Genomic DNA, 18619 nt, shown 5'->3' on the forward strand with positions numbered 1-18619 from the left:
TGAAAGGCTCATTAAAAAGAGAGCCTAAAGTTGAAGATACTGAGAGTTAACTATACTGAATGCTAATAAAATACCCAATTCAACCTGATAAGACAGTTCTTTGTGAATCCCAATACAAAAAAATAAATGTCAATTCCTCTACTTACCTTTATTCTTCCTAACTCGAACTGGAAAACATTAGGGCTTGTGGCTTGTGCAAAAACTGCAGGAAATAATTTTGTACTTGGTTCAACCTAAAATAATATATAAATATAAGAACTGAAAAATAAGAAATTCTAAGATAATATATTTTTGAAATTACTACGGAATAAATCACAGCAAATGACTGCAGAATTTTCCTTCATATTTTGAATATCTTTCAAAAAATAGTTATAGAGTACATTTCTATTTATTATGGGCTTTTTCCTGGGGTTTTACAGCACCTTTTCCTTCAAAGTCTCAAGACACAATTCTTATTAAAACTTGAATCAACAGGCAGAATTAAGACATTTTTTAAAAATTATTCAAATCTGCTTTATAAAGATAGTTTCACCAACATCAATATCTTTCAAAAAAAAGAGTATTTCCCTTAAACGGAATAAATATTCCATAAAACCCTAAAAATGTGATGTCAGCAAGGAAATAGGTACCTGGTAATATGTGCTCAGTTCCTTGCCATTTGCTGTAAAGGTAAGCAACCCACTGGCAGCATCCACTACACAGCCGATCTCCAATCCATTATTGTTGCGTCCTTGCCCAGGGCTCATGCTCTCACCCGCACACACCATATAGCAGTTGCTGCGTTTGATGCTGAATTTCAAAAGACATTTAATCTATGTACACCCACAGATACAGCAAACATGTACATTTTGCACACTAAACCTAAATTATACTGCGCAAGCAACAAGCGCATGCTGTAATGGGATAGGTGCATAATGGACCTGATTCTGTGGTTCTGAGCAAAACTTGTTGACTTCAGTGGGAATTCTGAATCAGGTCTTACACTCTTCTAAGTTTCATACCTAATAGGGACAGGTCAACAAGTTTGAAAAGTAAGAATTGACCTGCACCTTCCCTCAAAAAACTCAAACCAAACTACTTTTTTCTGAGGTTCAAAAAAGTTCAACTATACATAAATAACAATTATAACTTTTATTTTCATGCCCTTTCCTCCTTGTTCTGAGTCAAGAAGTATTTCTTTCTATATACTATCAAAAAGACGGCTTTATTACATTGGTAGGTAAGCCACCAAATATTCAAGATCCACAAAATTTGGCTATACATCAAAATCCCTCTATAGTCAACTCCCAGTCACCTATAATATGGGATGTGCTTTGCAAAGATATAAAAAAATCCAGTGACAACAATGAAAAAACTGATTTTAGCCATTAGTTTTAACATTTTGCCCCACCATTAGCCAGAGATGGTAATAAGCAGTAAAGCCGACTTCTTTCCCTTCTTCTGTCACTCTCTAGTACAAGTAGAGCAAACCAGCCAAAAGTAAGGCAGGAGGAGGGAGAGGAGTTAAAATGAAGTGCTTGGATAATCAACAAACTAGATAATAGGCCTCTGAATAATCAAGAGTTGACTGTCTCTCTGTGTGCCATCTATATAAGACTGTCTCCCCAATAACTTCTTCTACATCTCTAACCCCCCTCCTCCCATCCACACACATCAAAATCATCTCTCCCACTCAGCAGGCCTATCCTTACAATAGCTATTTTCTTATTATAGGAAACTCATTAAATGGTCGCCATCTCTGAAAGCCAAAGGTTTCCCCTGAGAAATCTACTAGAAGTTTGCTGCTCCTGCTCCCATACTAAAGCAAGGCATTTCATCAGAATTGTACTAATCCCACAACTTTTCAGGCTCTTTTATATGAAAGCAGGGGATAAAGTTTCCCAGTAACTGAAAATGACATTGGGAGGTACAGGAAAGAAGCAACACTATGGAGAGCTCTTTCCAAGAAAACCTGCCCCAGCAGACCAGAGAGGATGGATGGGCACAGAAGTGGATGGGAATGGTTAGATCTTCTCTTGTTTTATTCTGCAAGGAAGACAAAGACTTCTTCACTTTTTTGAAGGTTTGGTTTGAGTTTGATTCATTTTTACAAATGGAAAATAAAGATGGCACAGAAAGATTAAGTGACTTACCCAAAGCCACACAGCGAGTCAATGGCAAAGCTGAGAAAAGAACCCACTACTCCTCAGTCTCCATTCAAATTCTAGCCACCTACTCTAAACTATTATCCCACATTGTCTCCATATTCTTCTCCCCACCATGACTGACCATTTCCCAAGATGCATATATCAAACTAACCCTGAATATATAATAATTACTCATCACAAATACCTAAAATCATGAATATAGAATTTTTTGTTCCCTCCCACCCCATTGTCAGTCAAGTACAAAACCACTTGAAAATACAATTATTACCCATAGCAGATAAGTTCTGTCTATTTAACAATATTATTTTCTTTAGATTCAAAATCTTGACTTATGGGAAAGGGTACCAAAAGGGACACTGATATGAACAGCCAGGTTAAATTGTTTCTATTCAATGACTATTACCTTGGACATTAAATTCAAGAAACAACTCTACAAGTTCATCAACACATGCAAAATTTACATTAAATTTTATTCAATTCAAATAAAAGTAAAGGAAACCAACCTTTCGTGTACTTTTCCTTTTTCATCTCCCAGAGTAACTGTTACTGTCCGAACTCTGTCCAAGTCAAAGACTGTGTCATACTGATGGAAATCTGATGTAATCCAGCCTACCCAAACATTAGCAGGTTCTTGCCCAGGAAAAATTCGCACAGAATAATAATACTGTATAAATGTTAAGAATAGATTATCAATGAGATAACTGGTTTACAAAATGGTTTACAATAATACATTAGTTTTAGTCTCAACTTCCAATCTGCCTAAAAACATTCATTTCTTCTGTTAAAGATTACCTAACCTAATGAAGGTACTTAGTAACAGAGTAATAATTTCACAAAAAAATATATGTATGAGAAATCAGAAATAGTGAAAGAGGAAGATTTATTTTCAAGGAAATAAACTAAATTATCTGTGGGCATTTTTTTCATTCTCAAGTATAACAGATTTGGAATATACACATTATTTCATTTTGCCTGTAAGCCTCTGAAACCTTCGAGCCAGAACAAATGTATTCTTCCTTGAGGGTGACTTTAGAATACAATTTTTAGTTCTTTTGAATATATCTTTCTTTCCTTAACTCAGTAATTAAATATTTCACTTCTTAAAACTATAAGAAATTGTTCAATCTTGAAGTTTTTTTTAAGTATGTAAGAATCTGAATCAGACACAGGGACATTATAACTGATACTGTTTTTCCCTTTTGGGGTTTAGAAGAGAGAGGGTAAGACAAATACACTGGCAGGGGAAAAGTAGTCCTTGCTTAAATATGGAAAACTATAACCCTTCATTCTAATTTTTCTACCACATCATCAACTGTTTCTCTATCTCTTTTACTGGCTACTTGTCCTCTTCAATTTAAATTTCAAAAATGTATTAAGTTCCTACTATGTGCATGTACTGGAAATAAAAAAGCCAAAACATCCCTTAAATGTGGATGTCTTCTAAGGTTTTGTCCTTTGCCCTCTACTTTTTTCTCATATTTCTCTCCCTTGGTGATCTCACCCCTTTCCCATGGAAAAAATATTCATATCTATACAGATGATTTTCAAATCATTATTTCCATCCCCCAACATTACCCCAGAAATTTGGTCCCATATTTCCAACTCTGTTTAATGTCTTCCTGGGAAATCAAACTCATCATGCCCCAAATTTTACTTCATCATCTTTTCATCATTTGTCAATCCCCTGAATTTCTGTCTTTTTGTTCATAACATTACTGATCCATCACCTTGGAATTATCTTTAACTTTTTTCTCTCTCACACTTTATATACCTACTCAGTTGGCAAATCATGTTGCTTCTTCCTAATTAATATATCGCATATTTATTCCTTCCTATTTATTTCCACAGCAAACTACCTGATACCTAAAATACCTAATAAATGAGATTTCTCAGGCAAAGAACCATGTAGAAGAATATTAGAGATTATATGTACTTCTGAAAATCAAGTAGTATTATTTAATTTTACAAATAAATTATGCATAAAACCTCAATAGGCTCATTTTCTCATGGAAATATCTTTTCTCAAATAAAAATTCCACTGTATCTTATTTGCTTTCCCCTTGTTGAGACAAACCCACATGCTATAAAAATGAACCTTAAAAATTAATTCTTAAAATAGAAAAAAAAACTGAGCAATCATTTTTGAAAAGAAATTTCTGAAATTTGGGAAAGTAAAATATAATTTTGTAAACTGTAAAATGTGCAACATAGTAACTATCAAATAAAATTTTAATTTAAAAAGGTAAAAGACAGAAACTTCATACCGTAGATGTCTGCATTAAGTAATCATAATCATCCCTGTCATCTGCAAGAACATCTTCAGTGAGTCTTGCAGAATGGCTTGTGCTATAATCTGGTTTTGTCCTTCTGAGCATAAACCTGGAAAGTGTTAAAGGACTGAGGAATGAACATAGTCACATAGTAGTAACTTATACAAGAAAGAGACATAATATCCACTTTTTATATGATCTACAAAACATTACATTTGGCTCAGATAATTCCATCACCTATACCATTATTCATAGTTCATCTTTGTCACTGTAATTTTTGGTGGAAAATCATCACTGTATTGTCTTAAAAGACTTCTGATATTATGGTTTCATCTATAGCTAAACTGGAAACATAAAAATAATTGATAAAATGGATGCACTTTAGCTTTCAATCAAGACTACTAATCTTCTTATCTTCTTGGGGGAAAACATCCTTCTGATATAAATGAAGGGCTATGTGACTAGATAGATCAGTTAAAATCTCTGAGTCTCAGTTTCTTTATTTTTAAATTGAGAATACCAAAAATTTCTCAATCATATTAATTCTCAATAATAATTATTTTTTACTTAGTAGATTTTTTGAATATGTTAAGGGAAATGATTTACAACTCTAAAATTCTATACAAAATATGAGTTATTAGATTCAAATGATGTATGTAAAATGCTTTATATACCTGAAAGTGCTGTATATGAATTATTGTTATTAAAAGAATTTATATTAATTTTAGATGTGAATAAGCTATTAGAGAGTGGAAGATCCCTTACCATCTTCTACAACCTCCCCTCCCTCACAAAGACTGACCGCATAGCCAAAATCACACTTTAAACATTAATGACCTTTGTTTCAGACGAGAAGGTTTCTCCTGAGTGTAATCTTTGTGGTTATTGAACTCTGGCTTTGTGGCTTCTTTTTCTTTTTCTACCCTGTCAGGTACCAAATGACCATGAGCTGTCTTCATTAGAACTTCAAAATCAGAATCTGCATCATAATCCTCCAAGTCATTCTTCGGGCCAAATAGGCTGTTTCCTGGTAGCCCTCCTGCAGCAGTTTTGGAGAATACTTCTGCACACTCAATAGGCATGCTTAGGCGGTAAAACATGATATCTGTGCTGCTGTTCTGTGAACTGAAAGATTTCTGAGTAACCTTTAAACATGGAGAGCTGTCTATAGTGCCGTCTATCCTGGTCACCTAACAAGTGAAAATAACAATAATTTAAATCATATCTTTTGTTTCTTTTTAAAGATTTAAAGATTAAAATACACTTTTGCACTTTCCAATTCTCATAAATTGCTTAAACTTTAAATTTTTTTTCTAAAGGATACAGGTGCAAAATAGAGAGGACTGAGATCCCAATGGGGACAAGAGGGCAGAGTGGACTTAGATTAGGAATTCCCACTCTAGTCCCTCCTCTGCCTAGATCTCATTGGGATCCTCCCTTCCCCTTAACTTCACTGTCAATTCCCCCTTCTCTTTTCCTCTTTTTTCCTGCTGTTCAATGCTAAACACACATGCTCACGCTCAGGGAAGGGAGTCCAGAGTGCCTGTTCCTCTACAGCACTGAAGCCTATGCCCAACTTTCCTAACAGTTTTGGTTCTGGGCCCTTCTAGACCCCCAGTTGCATGGTTGACATGGCTGCTCATACTGTATTGATGAGTAGAATGTTACTACTACAAACTGTCTAGTAAGATGGAAGATCAGTAGACAATACAGTCTATATGGCCCCTGTTCTGTCTAGACCTCTTGGTCTTAACATTCACCCTACTGCTGGACCCTCTGGAACACCAGATCTCATCATAAGCTCATCAGCCGCACAGCAAGGTCCTCTGGGCTTTTCCATCCCCCCTTTCCCTCAGGCCTCTGTGCTGTTTGAGTGCAAGGACTGCCTTGCTTTTCTAGCTGTACATCAAGTACTCATCATGGTGCTCACTTAATAAATGACTTTACATTGATTAGTTTACTGGGCTGATTCATTCCCTGGAGAAGGAGATACATTCTTAGTTCTGTCATTAATCCGATGAATGGTTTTAAGTTTTACTTAACTCCTTACTACAAAAAATAAGGATAGAATAAATTGAGCCTGGAACTGCATATGGAAAAGAAATAAGTCATTTTTTTGTTTTGTTTTTGCCTTTTTGGAGGGCAATGGGGGTTAAATAGCTTGCCCAAGGTTACACAGCTAGTTATTTGTGTGTGTGTGTGTGTGTGTGTGTGTGTGTGTGTGTGTGTGTGTGTTAAGTGTCTGAGGGCGGATCCAAACTCAAGTGCTCCCTCCTGACTCCGGGGCTGGCACTTTTATTCACTTGCCACCTAGCCACCCCAATAAGTCATTGTTTATCAATGAGATCAATAGCTATATCAGTAATGGTATCTGGAAAAGTACTTAATAGCAGAAGAAAATCATATACTGACATTGGGTGGCTATAATAAATATTGTGAATAAGTAGATTATTGCTTCTAAAACAAGTGATTAAGCATGGCAGAAATATTCAAAGACATTTAAATTCTGCATTTTTACTGAGTTAGGAGAAACCATGACATCGTTCTTACTACTAGAGCAGAATGCCTATGATTATTTTTTGTTTGGTTGGTTTTTTTTGGAGGGGGAAGGCAGGGCAATTGGGGTTAAGTGACTTGCCCAAAGTCACAAGGCTAGTAAGTATGTCAAGTGTCTAAGGTCAGATTTCTGAATGTCTATTATTAACCATTTCACTTACAAAGTATTTTTGTTCTACTATAGGTTTAAAGGAAGAATTATCTAAAAGAACTAATTCCCGAAGAAAGGAAGCCCCTTAAAGATATATATTTATTTGACAGCTATCAGGGCAAAGGTTAAGTAAAAATTTATAATCAGTTCTACAGTAGGTAGATGAAGAGAGCCCAGAACTAGACCAAAGTGTACTAGGAACAGGAAAAATCAGTAGGGAAAACTAGCAGATTCTGAAGTTTCACAGAAAAACTGGAGGCACAGGAGGTAACAGGTTAAAAGCATCACAGGCTGGTTCCCAAAGTGAGGCCTATATTATATTTCTTTTTTGAATTTCCCTTAACAGTTACAGAAAACTGTGTTTTCCCCCCAAAAAATGCCCAATAAACATCTGAAGAACTCAATATAGAAAACAGACCTCAATGTGTTCATGGTTTGATGGTACTTGAAGAAACTGAGGAAGCCTTTTGCTCAGCCACATTGTAATATCCCTGTTTGTATTAACAGCAAATGGTTCATAACCCTCTTGTAACCCACAGATAGTGAAATATTTCAAGGTGCTGACATCCTTCCCAAAGTTCATCCTTCCCACTTGAGCCACACCTAGGCTGCATACTGGTATGAATCCTGTCGGAGAGAAAAAGGACAGGTGGAAGGAAGAAAAAAAAAGAAAAAAATTTACATGATTATTATTTATTTAAAAGAAATAGTAAGTTGTATATAATAAATGGGAAGTTTTATGTTAAATCATCTTTTTATTATACTATGTTACAGAAATATTCATTTTTTCTATAAATTAAAAATAAAATAAATATTATGTGGAGTGCATACTTGGCCAATATATTGATCCCCCCCACCTACACACCCCAAAGATCCCTCAGGAATAGAGTGTAATATTAAGAAAGCAGTTGGAAACATTAATTTTCATATTACAGATTTGCAATGGAATAGTGACATCTTCACTGCCAAGAAAAACTTGAGAGGTGCTATTTTTTTTAACTAGACAGTGTCTAGTATTTAGATAAGGAAAGAAAACTAAATGTAAGAAGGTCACTTTTTGGAAAGCTAACAAAGCTGACATGAAGAACTATCAGTCAAACAAGTGTGAGAAAGCAAACTATAAGGAGGCAATTTTAGCAGGGAGGTCAAAGATTCCGATAACACACATCAAACCAAAGAAATAATTCATCTAACTTGTATTTCTTAAATAAAAATGGGTCAGTGGTATATAGTTAAAACTCTATGTGGGTTCCTTTCTTTTTTAAATGCTAAAGATCTACTGACATTGTAGACTACCCTCAGCTGCACAATGTAGTGAAAAAAGCACTCGGAGACAGAAGATCTGCATTTGGTCCCAATTCTGCCACTCTATCCTCTTCATCAAGAGCAGTTTTGTATATTCTCAGGATTTTGCCCACTGTCCTGGGCATAGTAGATGCTTAAAATGTTTGAGAAACTGAAAAATTATAGTTAAATGCACATAAGGGCTAGAAAAATCTATCCATTATTGAATGTAGTATCAAACTAAGCATTTTCTGCATCTATAATTTAACAGAGATTTTAAAAATGAAAAAAAAATGAGAACAGTACATATGTTATAAAGAAAATGTGACTATGACACACCTGATATATCATCTCTTCTTTCTAAACTTTTCATTTTTTGAAAAAAAGATTAAATGTACATATTTAAGGTACACTGAAGTTATATGAACCAATAATTTGAGGCAATAATCTTTATGGCAAGATCATAAACAAGGCAATAAGACAGAGGTTTTGCACTACAAATAATGTATTATATTTCACCACATAATTATTGCAGATTTTATGCCAATTTTTTTTTCAAAAAAATTGGATGCCACCTTTATATGAAGCTTTAAAAAAGTTGTGCTGGTATTAATTAAAAATCATTTATTACTAACCTGTATAGCTTGCAGACAAACTGTTCAGTTCAGCTCGTACAGGAAGATGTAAATCTTACCATATCACATGACTTACTCATGGCAGCTTCACCTTCCTTCCTATTCCCCTTGCACTTTAAGCCTCTTTGTTGGGCTGAGTCACAATATAGTTATTACTGCAGCACTCTAAACAAACCACAAGGTCAGCTTTCAAAAATATACTGACAAGGCGCGTGCACTGGGAATTCTAGGCTTATGGTTCACAACACACAAGAGATAAATGTGTATTTATATGCCCCTGGTGAATACATTACTGTTCTGTTTACCTTTTAAGTGGAGCAACCAACAGAATTATATCACGTGACAATTACTTGATGAAAGGTTATAAATCAATTTTTGGACTGAAAAACAAACAAAAAACAGCGTGATGCTTATGCAGTGAGATATGGTAGATTGTTCTGCCAATGTGATTTATGCCTCTTGCTTTATTATAGATCAATTATTAAAATGTAATAAAATCATACAACTGGGAAACCAGCACTAAGTGACAAAATAATATTTATTAATTTATAATGCCACTTGTCTTATTTACATTCCCATAAGTATGTGTGTGTGTGTGTATATATATATATATACATACACATATATAAGTATTTATCAGTTGGTGCTATAAACTAGAATTCAAGAATTTATGTAGCTGTTTTTAAGGAAATATCAATTATCACCCTCAAAATAAGAAAGTGTAGCTGGAGCTACAGCTATGATAGACATTGATGTACAAGTCAAGGAGAGTTGTTCTTCAGAGCAGATGTTCCTGGGAGGGTCATGAATAATCATGCAAGGATGCTTAAACTATTAAAGTAGATCTGAGACAGTCTGAATCTCTTTAGCATAAACTGGCCCACGATATTATTTGTTATATAGTGGGAAATAGCAAATAGTTGGAAACATCACATCAAACTGTAGATGTCGCTGTATTTTCCTTATTTGTAAAGAGACTGGTATTTTTTCATATTTACTCTACCAAAGAAATACTGTATATGCATATTCCTAGACTACTCATACCTCATAAAAATATAAGGAAATTACCTATGAAGATAAATTTAAATAATACAATACATGGATTTCAGCTTTTACTTCCTAGATATTTCCATGGATCTACATGATCTAATCAATGTAGTTATTCCATCCACAGGTGCAGATTACAAACCATTCATTCATTTTTGTCTTCTGTGACTCTTGTCCATATCTTCCTATAAATCCTTCACATGGATACATCTAACATGGATAATTATAACATCTAACAACATGGTGGCTCTTCTAATTCTCTTGACATTGTAAATATACCAATGAAGCACACAGCTCATTAGTTATCCCTTTCTGCAACTCAATTTCCAGTTTTATCTTTGTCTGATGAAATACTTTATATGCCACTTTTTATACAAGGTTTGTATGAGGTGTTCAAGAGGAGTAGCACCTCTAGTAGACTTGCTGAACCCTTTTCAGGGTAGCTCATCCACCTTTGGTGCCCACCTAATTCACCCCATTCTCACCTGTGGCTCCAAAAAGCTAGAACGTGTGTTGTGGCAACACCCCAGTAAATCATCTTGGGAGATGGACTCAACCAAGTTGATCATAAACAACAGGCCTCAAACCTATTGGTGAGTTAGGGGGATATTCACCCCAAGTGTGTGAAAATTTTCCACAGAGGAATGGGTGGATGAAGGTCACAAAGGCAGCTGGAGCTGTGGAAAACTTAGAGCTTGGTGAGATATGAAGACACCAAGGTCATCTACTATATCCCTAGCCCTTGCCAGTCATCCTGACTTTTATCCTGCCATTGGACTTCCAATGATTCAGGAAGCAAGAGGGAGGGGTGACAATTTTGGAAAAGTCTGCCTCACTTAAATTCAATTCATGAACAAGTCATTACCATTGATATAATTGGCCTCCTTTGAAACTGAAGGACAAACTACAAACATTTGGCAATATGCTATACCCTAAAAACCCCCACCATGCACCTCTCCATTGCCCTTTGGGTGACCTTCAATTTTAATTCTTTAAACTGTATTTCATTACCAGAAGAATATTGCTATGAAAAAGATAGGCTTCTGTTGCAAGACAAGCTCAGCGTCCTTAAAAGCACCGTATTTTCTAAACTAAAATGAGCCCTTTCTCTATACCCTTTCAGATCTGGGTGTAATTCGCCATTCACTTGCAATATCAGCAGCTCTATGAGAGGCCATTTTAAGCAGTGAAATCACCAACAAAAAACGCAAAAAATGCAAAAAAGTGCACTAAATATACAGTAAAAAGGACACTTGTTCACAGTATGAGAGAAGAAAAAAGAAGTGAGGGCACCACCTTGTTCAACTTCAGCTGGGAAAATGTATGTTGGCCAACTCAATTTTTTTGCTACTCTGCCATGTTTCCTAATGACCAAAAAAATGTCATGGAATATTGATTTTGTAGTTACAAATAAATTTAGGAAGTAGGTAAATTTGCAAATACGTAATCTACAATTAATGAGGATTGACTGAACCATATTTTTGTTCAATTATTCTCAACTTGATGTGTACCCAATTAGTTTCCAATTCTTTCCACCACAAAAAAGCTGCTATAAAAATTTTTGGACATAAGAATCATTTTCCTTTTTATTTTATCTCTCTGGGATATAGCCTGAATTTCATAACTTCAGAGTCGTTTCTTAACTACTTGCTTTCCCCTCACTCCATGCATCCAATCAGTTGCCAAGTTCTGTCAATTCCATTTCTATAATATAACTTCCTTATCTACTCTTGTCTTCATTCACAAAGTCACCACTCTAGTTCAGCACTTTATCATTTTTTTCCTGAATTGTTAAAAGCAATAGCCTCCTAAAGGTCTGTAATCTATCCACAATAGAGTTGCCAATTAGAAAATACAGGTCTGGGGGCGGCTAGGTGGTGCAGTGAATAGAGCACCAGTCCTGGATTCAGGAGGACCTGAATTCAAATCCAGCCTCAGACACTTGACACAAAAACTAGCCGTGTGACCTTGGGCAAGTCATTTAACTCCAATTGCCCTACCTTCCCCCCGTCAAAAAAAAAAAGAAACTACAGGTCTGATCATGTCACATTTCTACTCAAGAAGCTCCAGTGGTTTCCTAATGCTTCTACAACCAAATAGAAACTCCCTCATTTAATATTTAAATCTATTCACAAACTAGTTGCAATCTAACTTTACAAAGTTTCAGTAAAGTTGACATTTACAAAATCAATATCATTATTTTATAAACATTCCTATCCTTGAATCATGTTCTATTTTCCATTCTGTAAACAAATCATATAGCCTATAAATTGATTAAATTAAATTTCATTCATGCCTTAGAAAATCAGGATATTTCTGGTATTACTATTATAAAGCTATACACAGACAAAGTGGTACTGCCATAAACATTATCTATTAAGTTTCTGTTTGCTTTAGGCTTGAGATTTCAGAGCAAAACTAGGTAGTTTGGTAATCTTTATTGTTAAGATACTGATTAAGAAAAACCCCATTGAATTTGAATGCTTTTTAAAAAGGTTTTCTTTTATGATCAAAATACCAAGCAAATCCAAAATGAAAAGTTCAATAAGCCCTTATTCCTAAGGGAAGATGTATTATAATAAATAACAAGAAAATAATTTTTTCAGGGTCCTAAATGAACATTTGATATGTGTAGGAAAACCATGTTATTGTCTGCCTTTAGTTTCCTGATTCACACAAATGAAAGATATTTATGCCCTATGGAAAGTACAAACTGACAAATAAGGAACTTTTTCTAGAAATTAATTACAAGAATGTCTGATCAAACAAGATACATGGCATACTCGTGATTTGAAGAAGCCACTCATCTGTTCATCTACCCTGAAACAGAAAAATAACGGTACAAACGATTTTGAGCTATCATGTGGCAAACTTGTACACAATATAAAATCAACTGCTACTTACCATCAACAACTTCAAAGTCCTTGAATGCCAGTTCTGAGCCAGAGTCATCCAGGAGGATTTCACCATTCAGGGTGAACATCATGGTGTGTTCATTCATGTCAACCATACAGCCTACAACATCTCCTGCTTGCCATGAGCGCCCATAATGTTCACTGCCCTGATGCCAACGCTGTGCCTGAGAAGAAATTCAGAATTACTTGTCTCTGGATTCAGAAAATAACTAATTCTACCACCTCACACAACCACCCATCTATACTGTACCTACTAGGTATGAAGCATATAGTTCATATCTAGTTCTTCTCAGATTTGTATAAAAGGATCCCCAATACCCAGGCAAACATGCAAAGTAACAATGAATAACAAGTAGAGAAAAGTCTTTATTTTACCCCACAGAAAATGTAGAAAACGTATGAGAACTCAAATCAATTCATAAACTACGAATATAATTCTCTTTTCTCTCTGGCGAATCCTAGATTCCTTTAGGCCTCAATATGATGTTAACATTTTTCCCCCTTGGAGGGCAGAAGGCAAGGCAACTGGGGTTAAGTGACTTGCCCAAGGTCACATAGCTAGTTAAGGGTCAAGTGTCTGAGACTGGATTTGAACTCAGGCCCTCCTGACTCTGGGCCAGTGCTCTATTCACTTTGCCACCTAGCTGTCCCTGATGTTAACATTCTTGACATATATTTTACTCCCCTCAGAAGGGAAACAAACTTGGAGTTGCTAAAGGGATAATAGCTTGATATTCTGATGAGAACTTTGATTTCAGGGGTGCAAATATAGGCCTCTAGCCCTATGGTACTAGCCTAAGGGCTTGGGCTCTTTCACATAATGAAAAAAAGATGGGTTTGCTATCAATCAATCAATGAATAAACATTTATTAAGTGTTTACTATATGCCAAGCACTATGCTAAGCACTGGGGATACAAAAAGAGGTTAAAAAAAAGAAATCCTTCCTTCAAATAGCTTACAATGCAATGAGGGAGATCAAATGAAAACAAATATATATAAAGAAAACTATATACAAAATATGTAAGAAATAAGGTGTAAGAACACCAGAAAGTTGTTGGGGGCAGGGTTAGATTATGAAAATATTTGAATGCTAAACAGAGTATTTTGTATATGATCCTGTGGGCAACAATTGTACAACTAGAATTTTTTTAAATCAGATCAGATAATAAAAAGGACTAAGAAATTTCCATCTTATAATGAAACATGGACATTTTAAAGAGAGATTCACTATAGAGTAAGTCAAGAAGATAGTGACGATCCAAAGAGCAGTTTCTCACATTTCTGGTAAGAAAATAAGAGTGATACCTCATTTCCATGAAATTATGAGTAGTGTAACAGTCATACTGTGTATAACATTGACTCCAAATGACAAGGTTTTGGGGTGCTGGGACCCAAAGAATGCCAAGAGTCGCCTGGAATGAACTCACACACTCAAGTCTTCTCATAATCAACTTGCAGAGTTTATTCTAACAATTTAGCAAAAGCCAGCAAGGGTCCTTATGTGGGAACCTGCAAGAGACTGAGGATGGTGCTGGGATTTATATGGAAAAGGGTCGTGGGAAAGGAAAGTCAGGGATGCTAATTAGATAATATGAGTCCAGGTGTTTTGGGAGCTATGGATGAGAAAGTGTTGGTAGTATAGCAGACATTGATGGAGTTGTTAGAGGCATGGACCTGGTGGAAGGAAGAGTCCTTGGGTCGATCAGGGACAAAAATCCTTGCGTCAGGCATCCCTCTGTCTGTTCTGATAGAGAATGTGTTCTCCAACGAGAGAAAAGTCTCTCACAGGACAGGGTCCTACTGAGAAATTGGGAGGCTTCCAGAGACATGATCTTAGGGCTGGGGCTGTAGCACCCCATCACAAATATTTATCTAGTGATTTAGAAATAAGTAATTCTTTTTAGTTTAGAACTCTACAGCTTTCAGTCACCAAGTAGAACTAAATTATTTCTTTAAAAATGAGCTATATGCCATATCGTACAGTAGATTTAATCCTTGCCCATTCTCTAATGGAAATATAACCTTCACACTACATGTTTCAGGTTTTTGATGTGTTAGCTGGGATATGACATTTTCTGATATAAATGCACTTTTTTTTTGTTTTCCTCTGAATTCCACCGCATTGTTCTAGCAAGTTTTAGGTTTTCCCTATGAACACTGTAGACAAATGTCAATAGACTAAAAGCCATTTGGGCTACCAGAACATTAAAAGTAATACCAGGAAAAAATCTATGGTAACTGGCTTCTGAAAATTAGATTTATATCATTTCTGAGACAGCACAAAGTAAAGTATACATACCTTGAAGCCATCAAAAGCAAAAGCTCGTTCATCAGAGCCAAGCTCCTGATCAGGTTGGCAACCTGGTCTACTCCAGCCAACTCTCATGTCTCCAGCAGTGACAGCCTCAAATTCAAAATACCATCTTCCTGTCTTCACTGCATAAGTCTTTTCAGCGCGGAAGATTCTGAACTTTTCTCCAGTGCCACTGCATACTTCAGTTCTAGCAGCTGTTTAATTTTAAAAGAACCTAGTGGTTATTTGCTAAGTAACTGAAAAAGAAGAAAGAATTTTCAAAGTTTTGATATTTATTTGAATAACCACTATATTGAAAAGAATCTAAGGATTAATTTTTTAGGTCATAATTCTTCAAAGAATAACTAGAATCAATAATAATCTAGATCAAAGAATGTTGCTATAATTGGTTTTATTTGAGGCAGCTTCTTTTTTAAGTTCTATTGGTGTTTTGTTTTTATATTACAAATATTTGTAGATTATTCCTACTTCATGATAGGTCTCTTGGAAAAAAATTAAATAGCTACATAAAATTAATAATAAAGTGACTGACTATCTTAAAGTGAAAGCATAATTTCACATCTGTAGCACCACCTACAAATTAAAAAAAATTAACAGTAATCAATTTTCTTTCCTTCCCAATTCCTACCCCATTGGGGAAAAAAGAAATAAATTTCTTATAACAAATATGCATAGTGAAAATATGTGACTGTTACAAATGAGAGAGAGCAAGACAGATGGGGGGGAAGGAGGGATAGATAGATATGTGTCTCATTCTATATCCGAAATCCATAAGCTCTCTATAATGGATAATATATTTCATCTTTGGTCCTCTAGAATAATAAATTATTACTGCATTGCTCATCATTCCTATAGCTTTTAAGCTGTTTGTTTTTCATTATTGTCATTATTGCATAAATTGTTCTATTGGTTCTGTTCATTTCATTCTTTATCAGTTTATAAAAATACTCAAACTGTTCATTTTTATAATACTGATATTATAGTACAAATTGTTCTTGTTTTGCTTACTTTACTCCATATCAGTTCAAAAAAGTCTTTCCACATTTGTTTGAAATAATTTATTTTCTCACTACTAATAGTATATCATATTTATCTATCTTATTTTATTGAGTCATTCCTCAATTGTTGGATTCCTCTTAGTTTCCAGTTTTTTGTCACCACAAAAAGATGCTATAAATATATTTTTTTAAAGCAATCAGGGTTAAGTAATTTGCCCAAGGTTACACTGCCAGTTATTTCTGGGTGTGGTGCTAAGTATCTGAGCCCGGATTTGATCCCCAGGTCATCCTGACACTGGAGCCGGTGCTCTTACTCGCTGAGCCACCTGGCCACCCCTAAATATTTCTATATATAAAAGAATTGTTTCTCTTTGATCTACTTTGGGAAGAGAGGTAGCAGTAGTATAGCTAGGTCAAAAAGCAAACATATTATTTAGTAGTATTTTGCGCATAATTCTAAATTGCTTTCCAAAATGGTTATATTCATATATAAATCTATCAATAGCTCATCAATGTTATTTTTCCCCATAGTTTCTCCAACATACATCATTTTCTGTTTTTGTCATATTTGCCATGCTAATTGAGTGAGAGGCAGAATTTCAGAATTGCTTTAATTTGTTTTTCTCTAAATAATGGTGATATGGAGTATTTTTAGCTGCCAATACTACTACCAATATGGTAACTATAGCCCAAATCTATAGAATTTAGTACCATAAATGTGGTAAGTCTCACAACCTGACACAGCATAATAAGGGCAAAGGTTCCCTAAATGCTCAGCTAAAAAGGTTGGATTGTGGAAAAAGTAGCTGTGGTGGTCAAACAAAACTAATTCCCCTCCTCCTGAAACCCTGCCCCCTTCCCCAAAAGCTAACACCATAAAGAAAGTAATTCAGAGACTTGAATGTGTTGAGCCCAACTGGAGATCTAAGAGGATGGTGGCCATTGAGAAGATGGAACCATTTTTAATTGAGAAGAAAAGAAGAGAAAGGGTGAAGTGATCCAGTTCTAAAGCTTCATCTTTTTTTTTTTAATTTTCATACTAAAGATGAAACGTTGAACCAATATTGCATTCCTTGGTCTCAGTTTGGAAAGTAATGGCTTCAGTAAACCAAGCCCCAAAATATGTGAAAACTCTTCCCATGTAGGAAAAGTTGAAGATGTGGCTGAACATTGTAACTTCAATTAGATAGTGAATAAGATTAACTGCATTTTCTAATAAATATTAGCTAAAAATAATATATATATAGTAACTAAAAATTCCCCAACTAGGGATGGGGAAAAACAATTGAAAGTAATAAAGGTAAAGGCAGTTTGCTCTGATGTATATTCAGCAAATCATTAGTGAATTAATTCATCACATCCAGGAGATGCTCTTTTTCAAAATACTAATTAATGAAGAACGAATCCATAGTGACTGAAATGCCTGGTCATTAAAGGTATTGTTTTCTGATATCCATTATGTTTTAAAGGGGTTGGAGGAAAGCAATGAAAGCTGATAACAACAACTTGTACTTATAAAGACTTAAATGTAGGACACTACTCTAAGATGTTACCATATTTTATATAGTAATTATGTATGTTATACACAGAGTAGATTGTAAGTTGCATGAGGGCAAAATGTCTGTCTTACACTGTTATCTTTCCCTGATCCCTTGAATCATGTTCTTCACATAAGAGGAACTCAATGTGAGGAACTTAATAAATGTTTGAAGGAAGGAAGAAACAAAGTAATGATTTGGAGCATGTTTTCAATATGGCTATATATAGTCTGAATTTCTTCCCTTGAGAACTGTCTGCTCATATTCTTATACAATTTATCAATTAAGGAAAGGCTCTTTTTCTTATAAAATTGGATCAGTTCCTTTTATAGCTTGGAAATGAAACCTTTATCAGAGAAATGTCCTGCAAAGTTTCCCTCCATCTCCCCTGCAAGGTATTTCCCTTTTTGTTGTTTCTGCAGCTGTTCAGTCGTTTTCAATGTTGTCCAACTCTCCATGACCCTATTTAGGGGTTTTCTTGGCAAAGATAGTAGAGTGCTTTGCCATTTCTTTCTCCAGCTCATTTTATGCTGAGGCAAACAGGGTTAAATTACTTGTCCAGGGTCACACAGCTAGGAAGTATGTTAGGCCCGATTTGAACTCATAAAAGTGACTCCTCCTAATTCCAAGCCCAGTGCATTATACACTGTACCACCTAGTTGTTCTATTTCCCTTTTAGTCTTAGCTAGATTCATTTGTGAGAACTTTTTTTAACCTTGTGTGATAAAAATCATCCATCTTTATAGTAATGTTTGATTTATGC

At 35.1% G+C, this 18619-nt stretch overlaps 1 protein-coding gene across 1 annotated transcript in view; it reads right to left on the reverse strand.

The window, feature by feature from the left end:
- Window positions 1-18619, reverse strand: part of RYR2 (ryanodine receptor 2) — an 864696-nt gene that overhangs the window by 316449 nt on the left and 529628 nt on the right. The window contains exons 27-34 of the mRNA XM_069064486.1: window positions 15306-15514; window positions 12995-13169; window positions 7543-7751; window positions 5255-5607; window positions 4412-4526; window positions 2651-2811; window positions 630-789; window positions 147-233 (exon numbers count right to left, since the gene is read on the reverse strand). Coding sequence (XP_068920587.1) covers window positions 147-233; window positions 630-789; window positions 2651-2811; window positions 4412-4526; window positions 5255-5607; window positions 7543-7751; window positions 12995-13169; window positions 15306-15514 — 1469 coding nt within the window. The remainder of the gene's footprint in view (window positions 1-146; window positions 234-629; window positions 790-2650; window positions 2812-4411; window positions 4527-5254; window positions 5608-7542; window positions 7752-12994; window positions 13170-15305; window positions 15515-18619) is intronic.

The sequence above is a fragment of the Petaurus breviceps genome, unplaced genomic scaffold, assembly GCF_028583685.1.
Source record: "Petaurus breviceps papuanus isolate PSGF00001 unplaced genomic scaffold, PetGlider_PUasm1.0 90633, whole genome shotgun sequence".
In the NCBI taxonomy this organism is placed as follows: domain Eukaryota; kingdom Metazoa; phylum Chordata; class Mammalia; order Diprotodontia; family Petauridae; genus Petaurus; species Petaurus breviceps.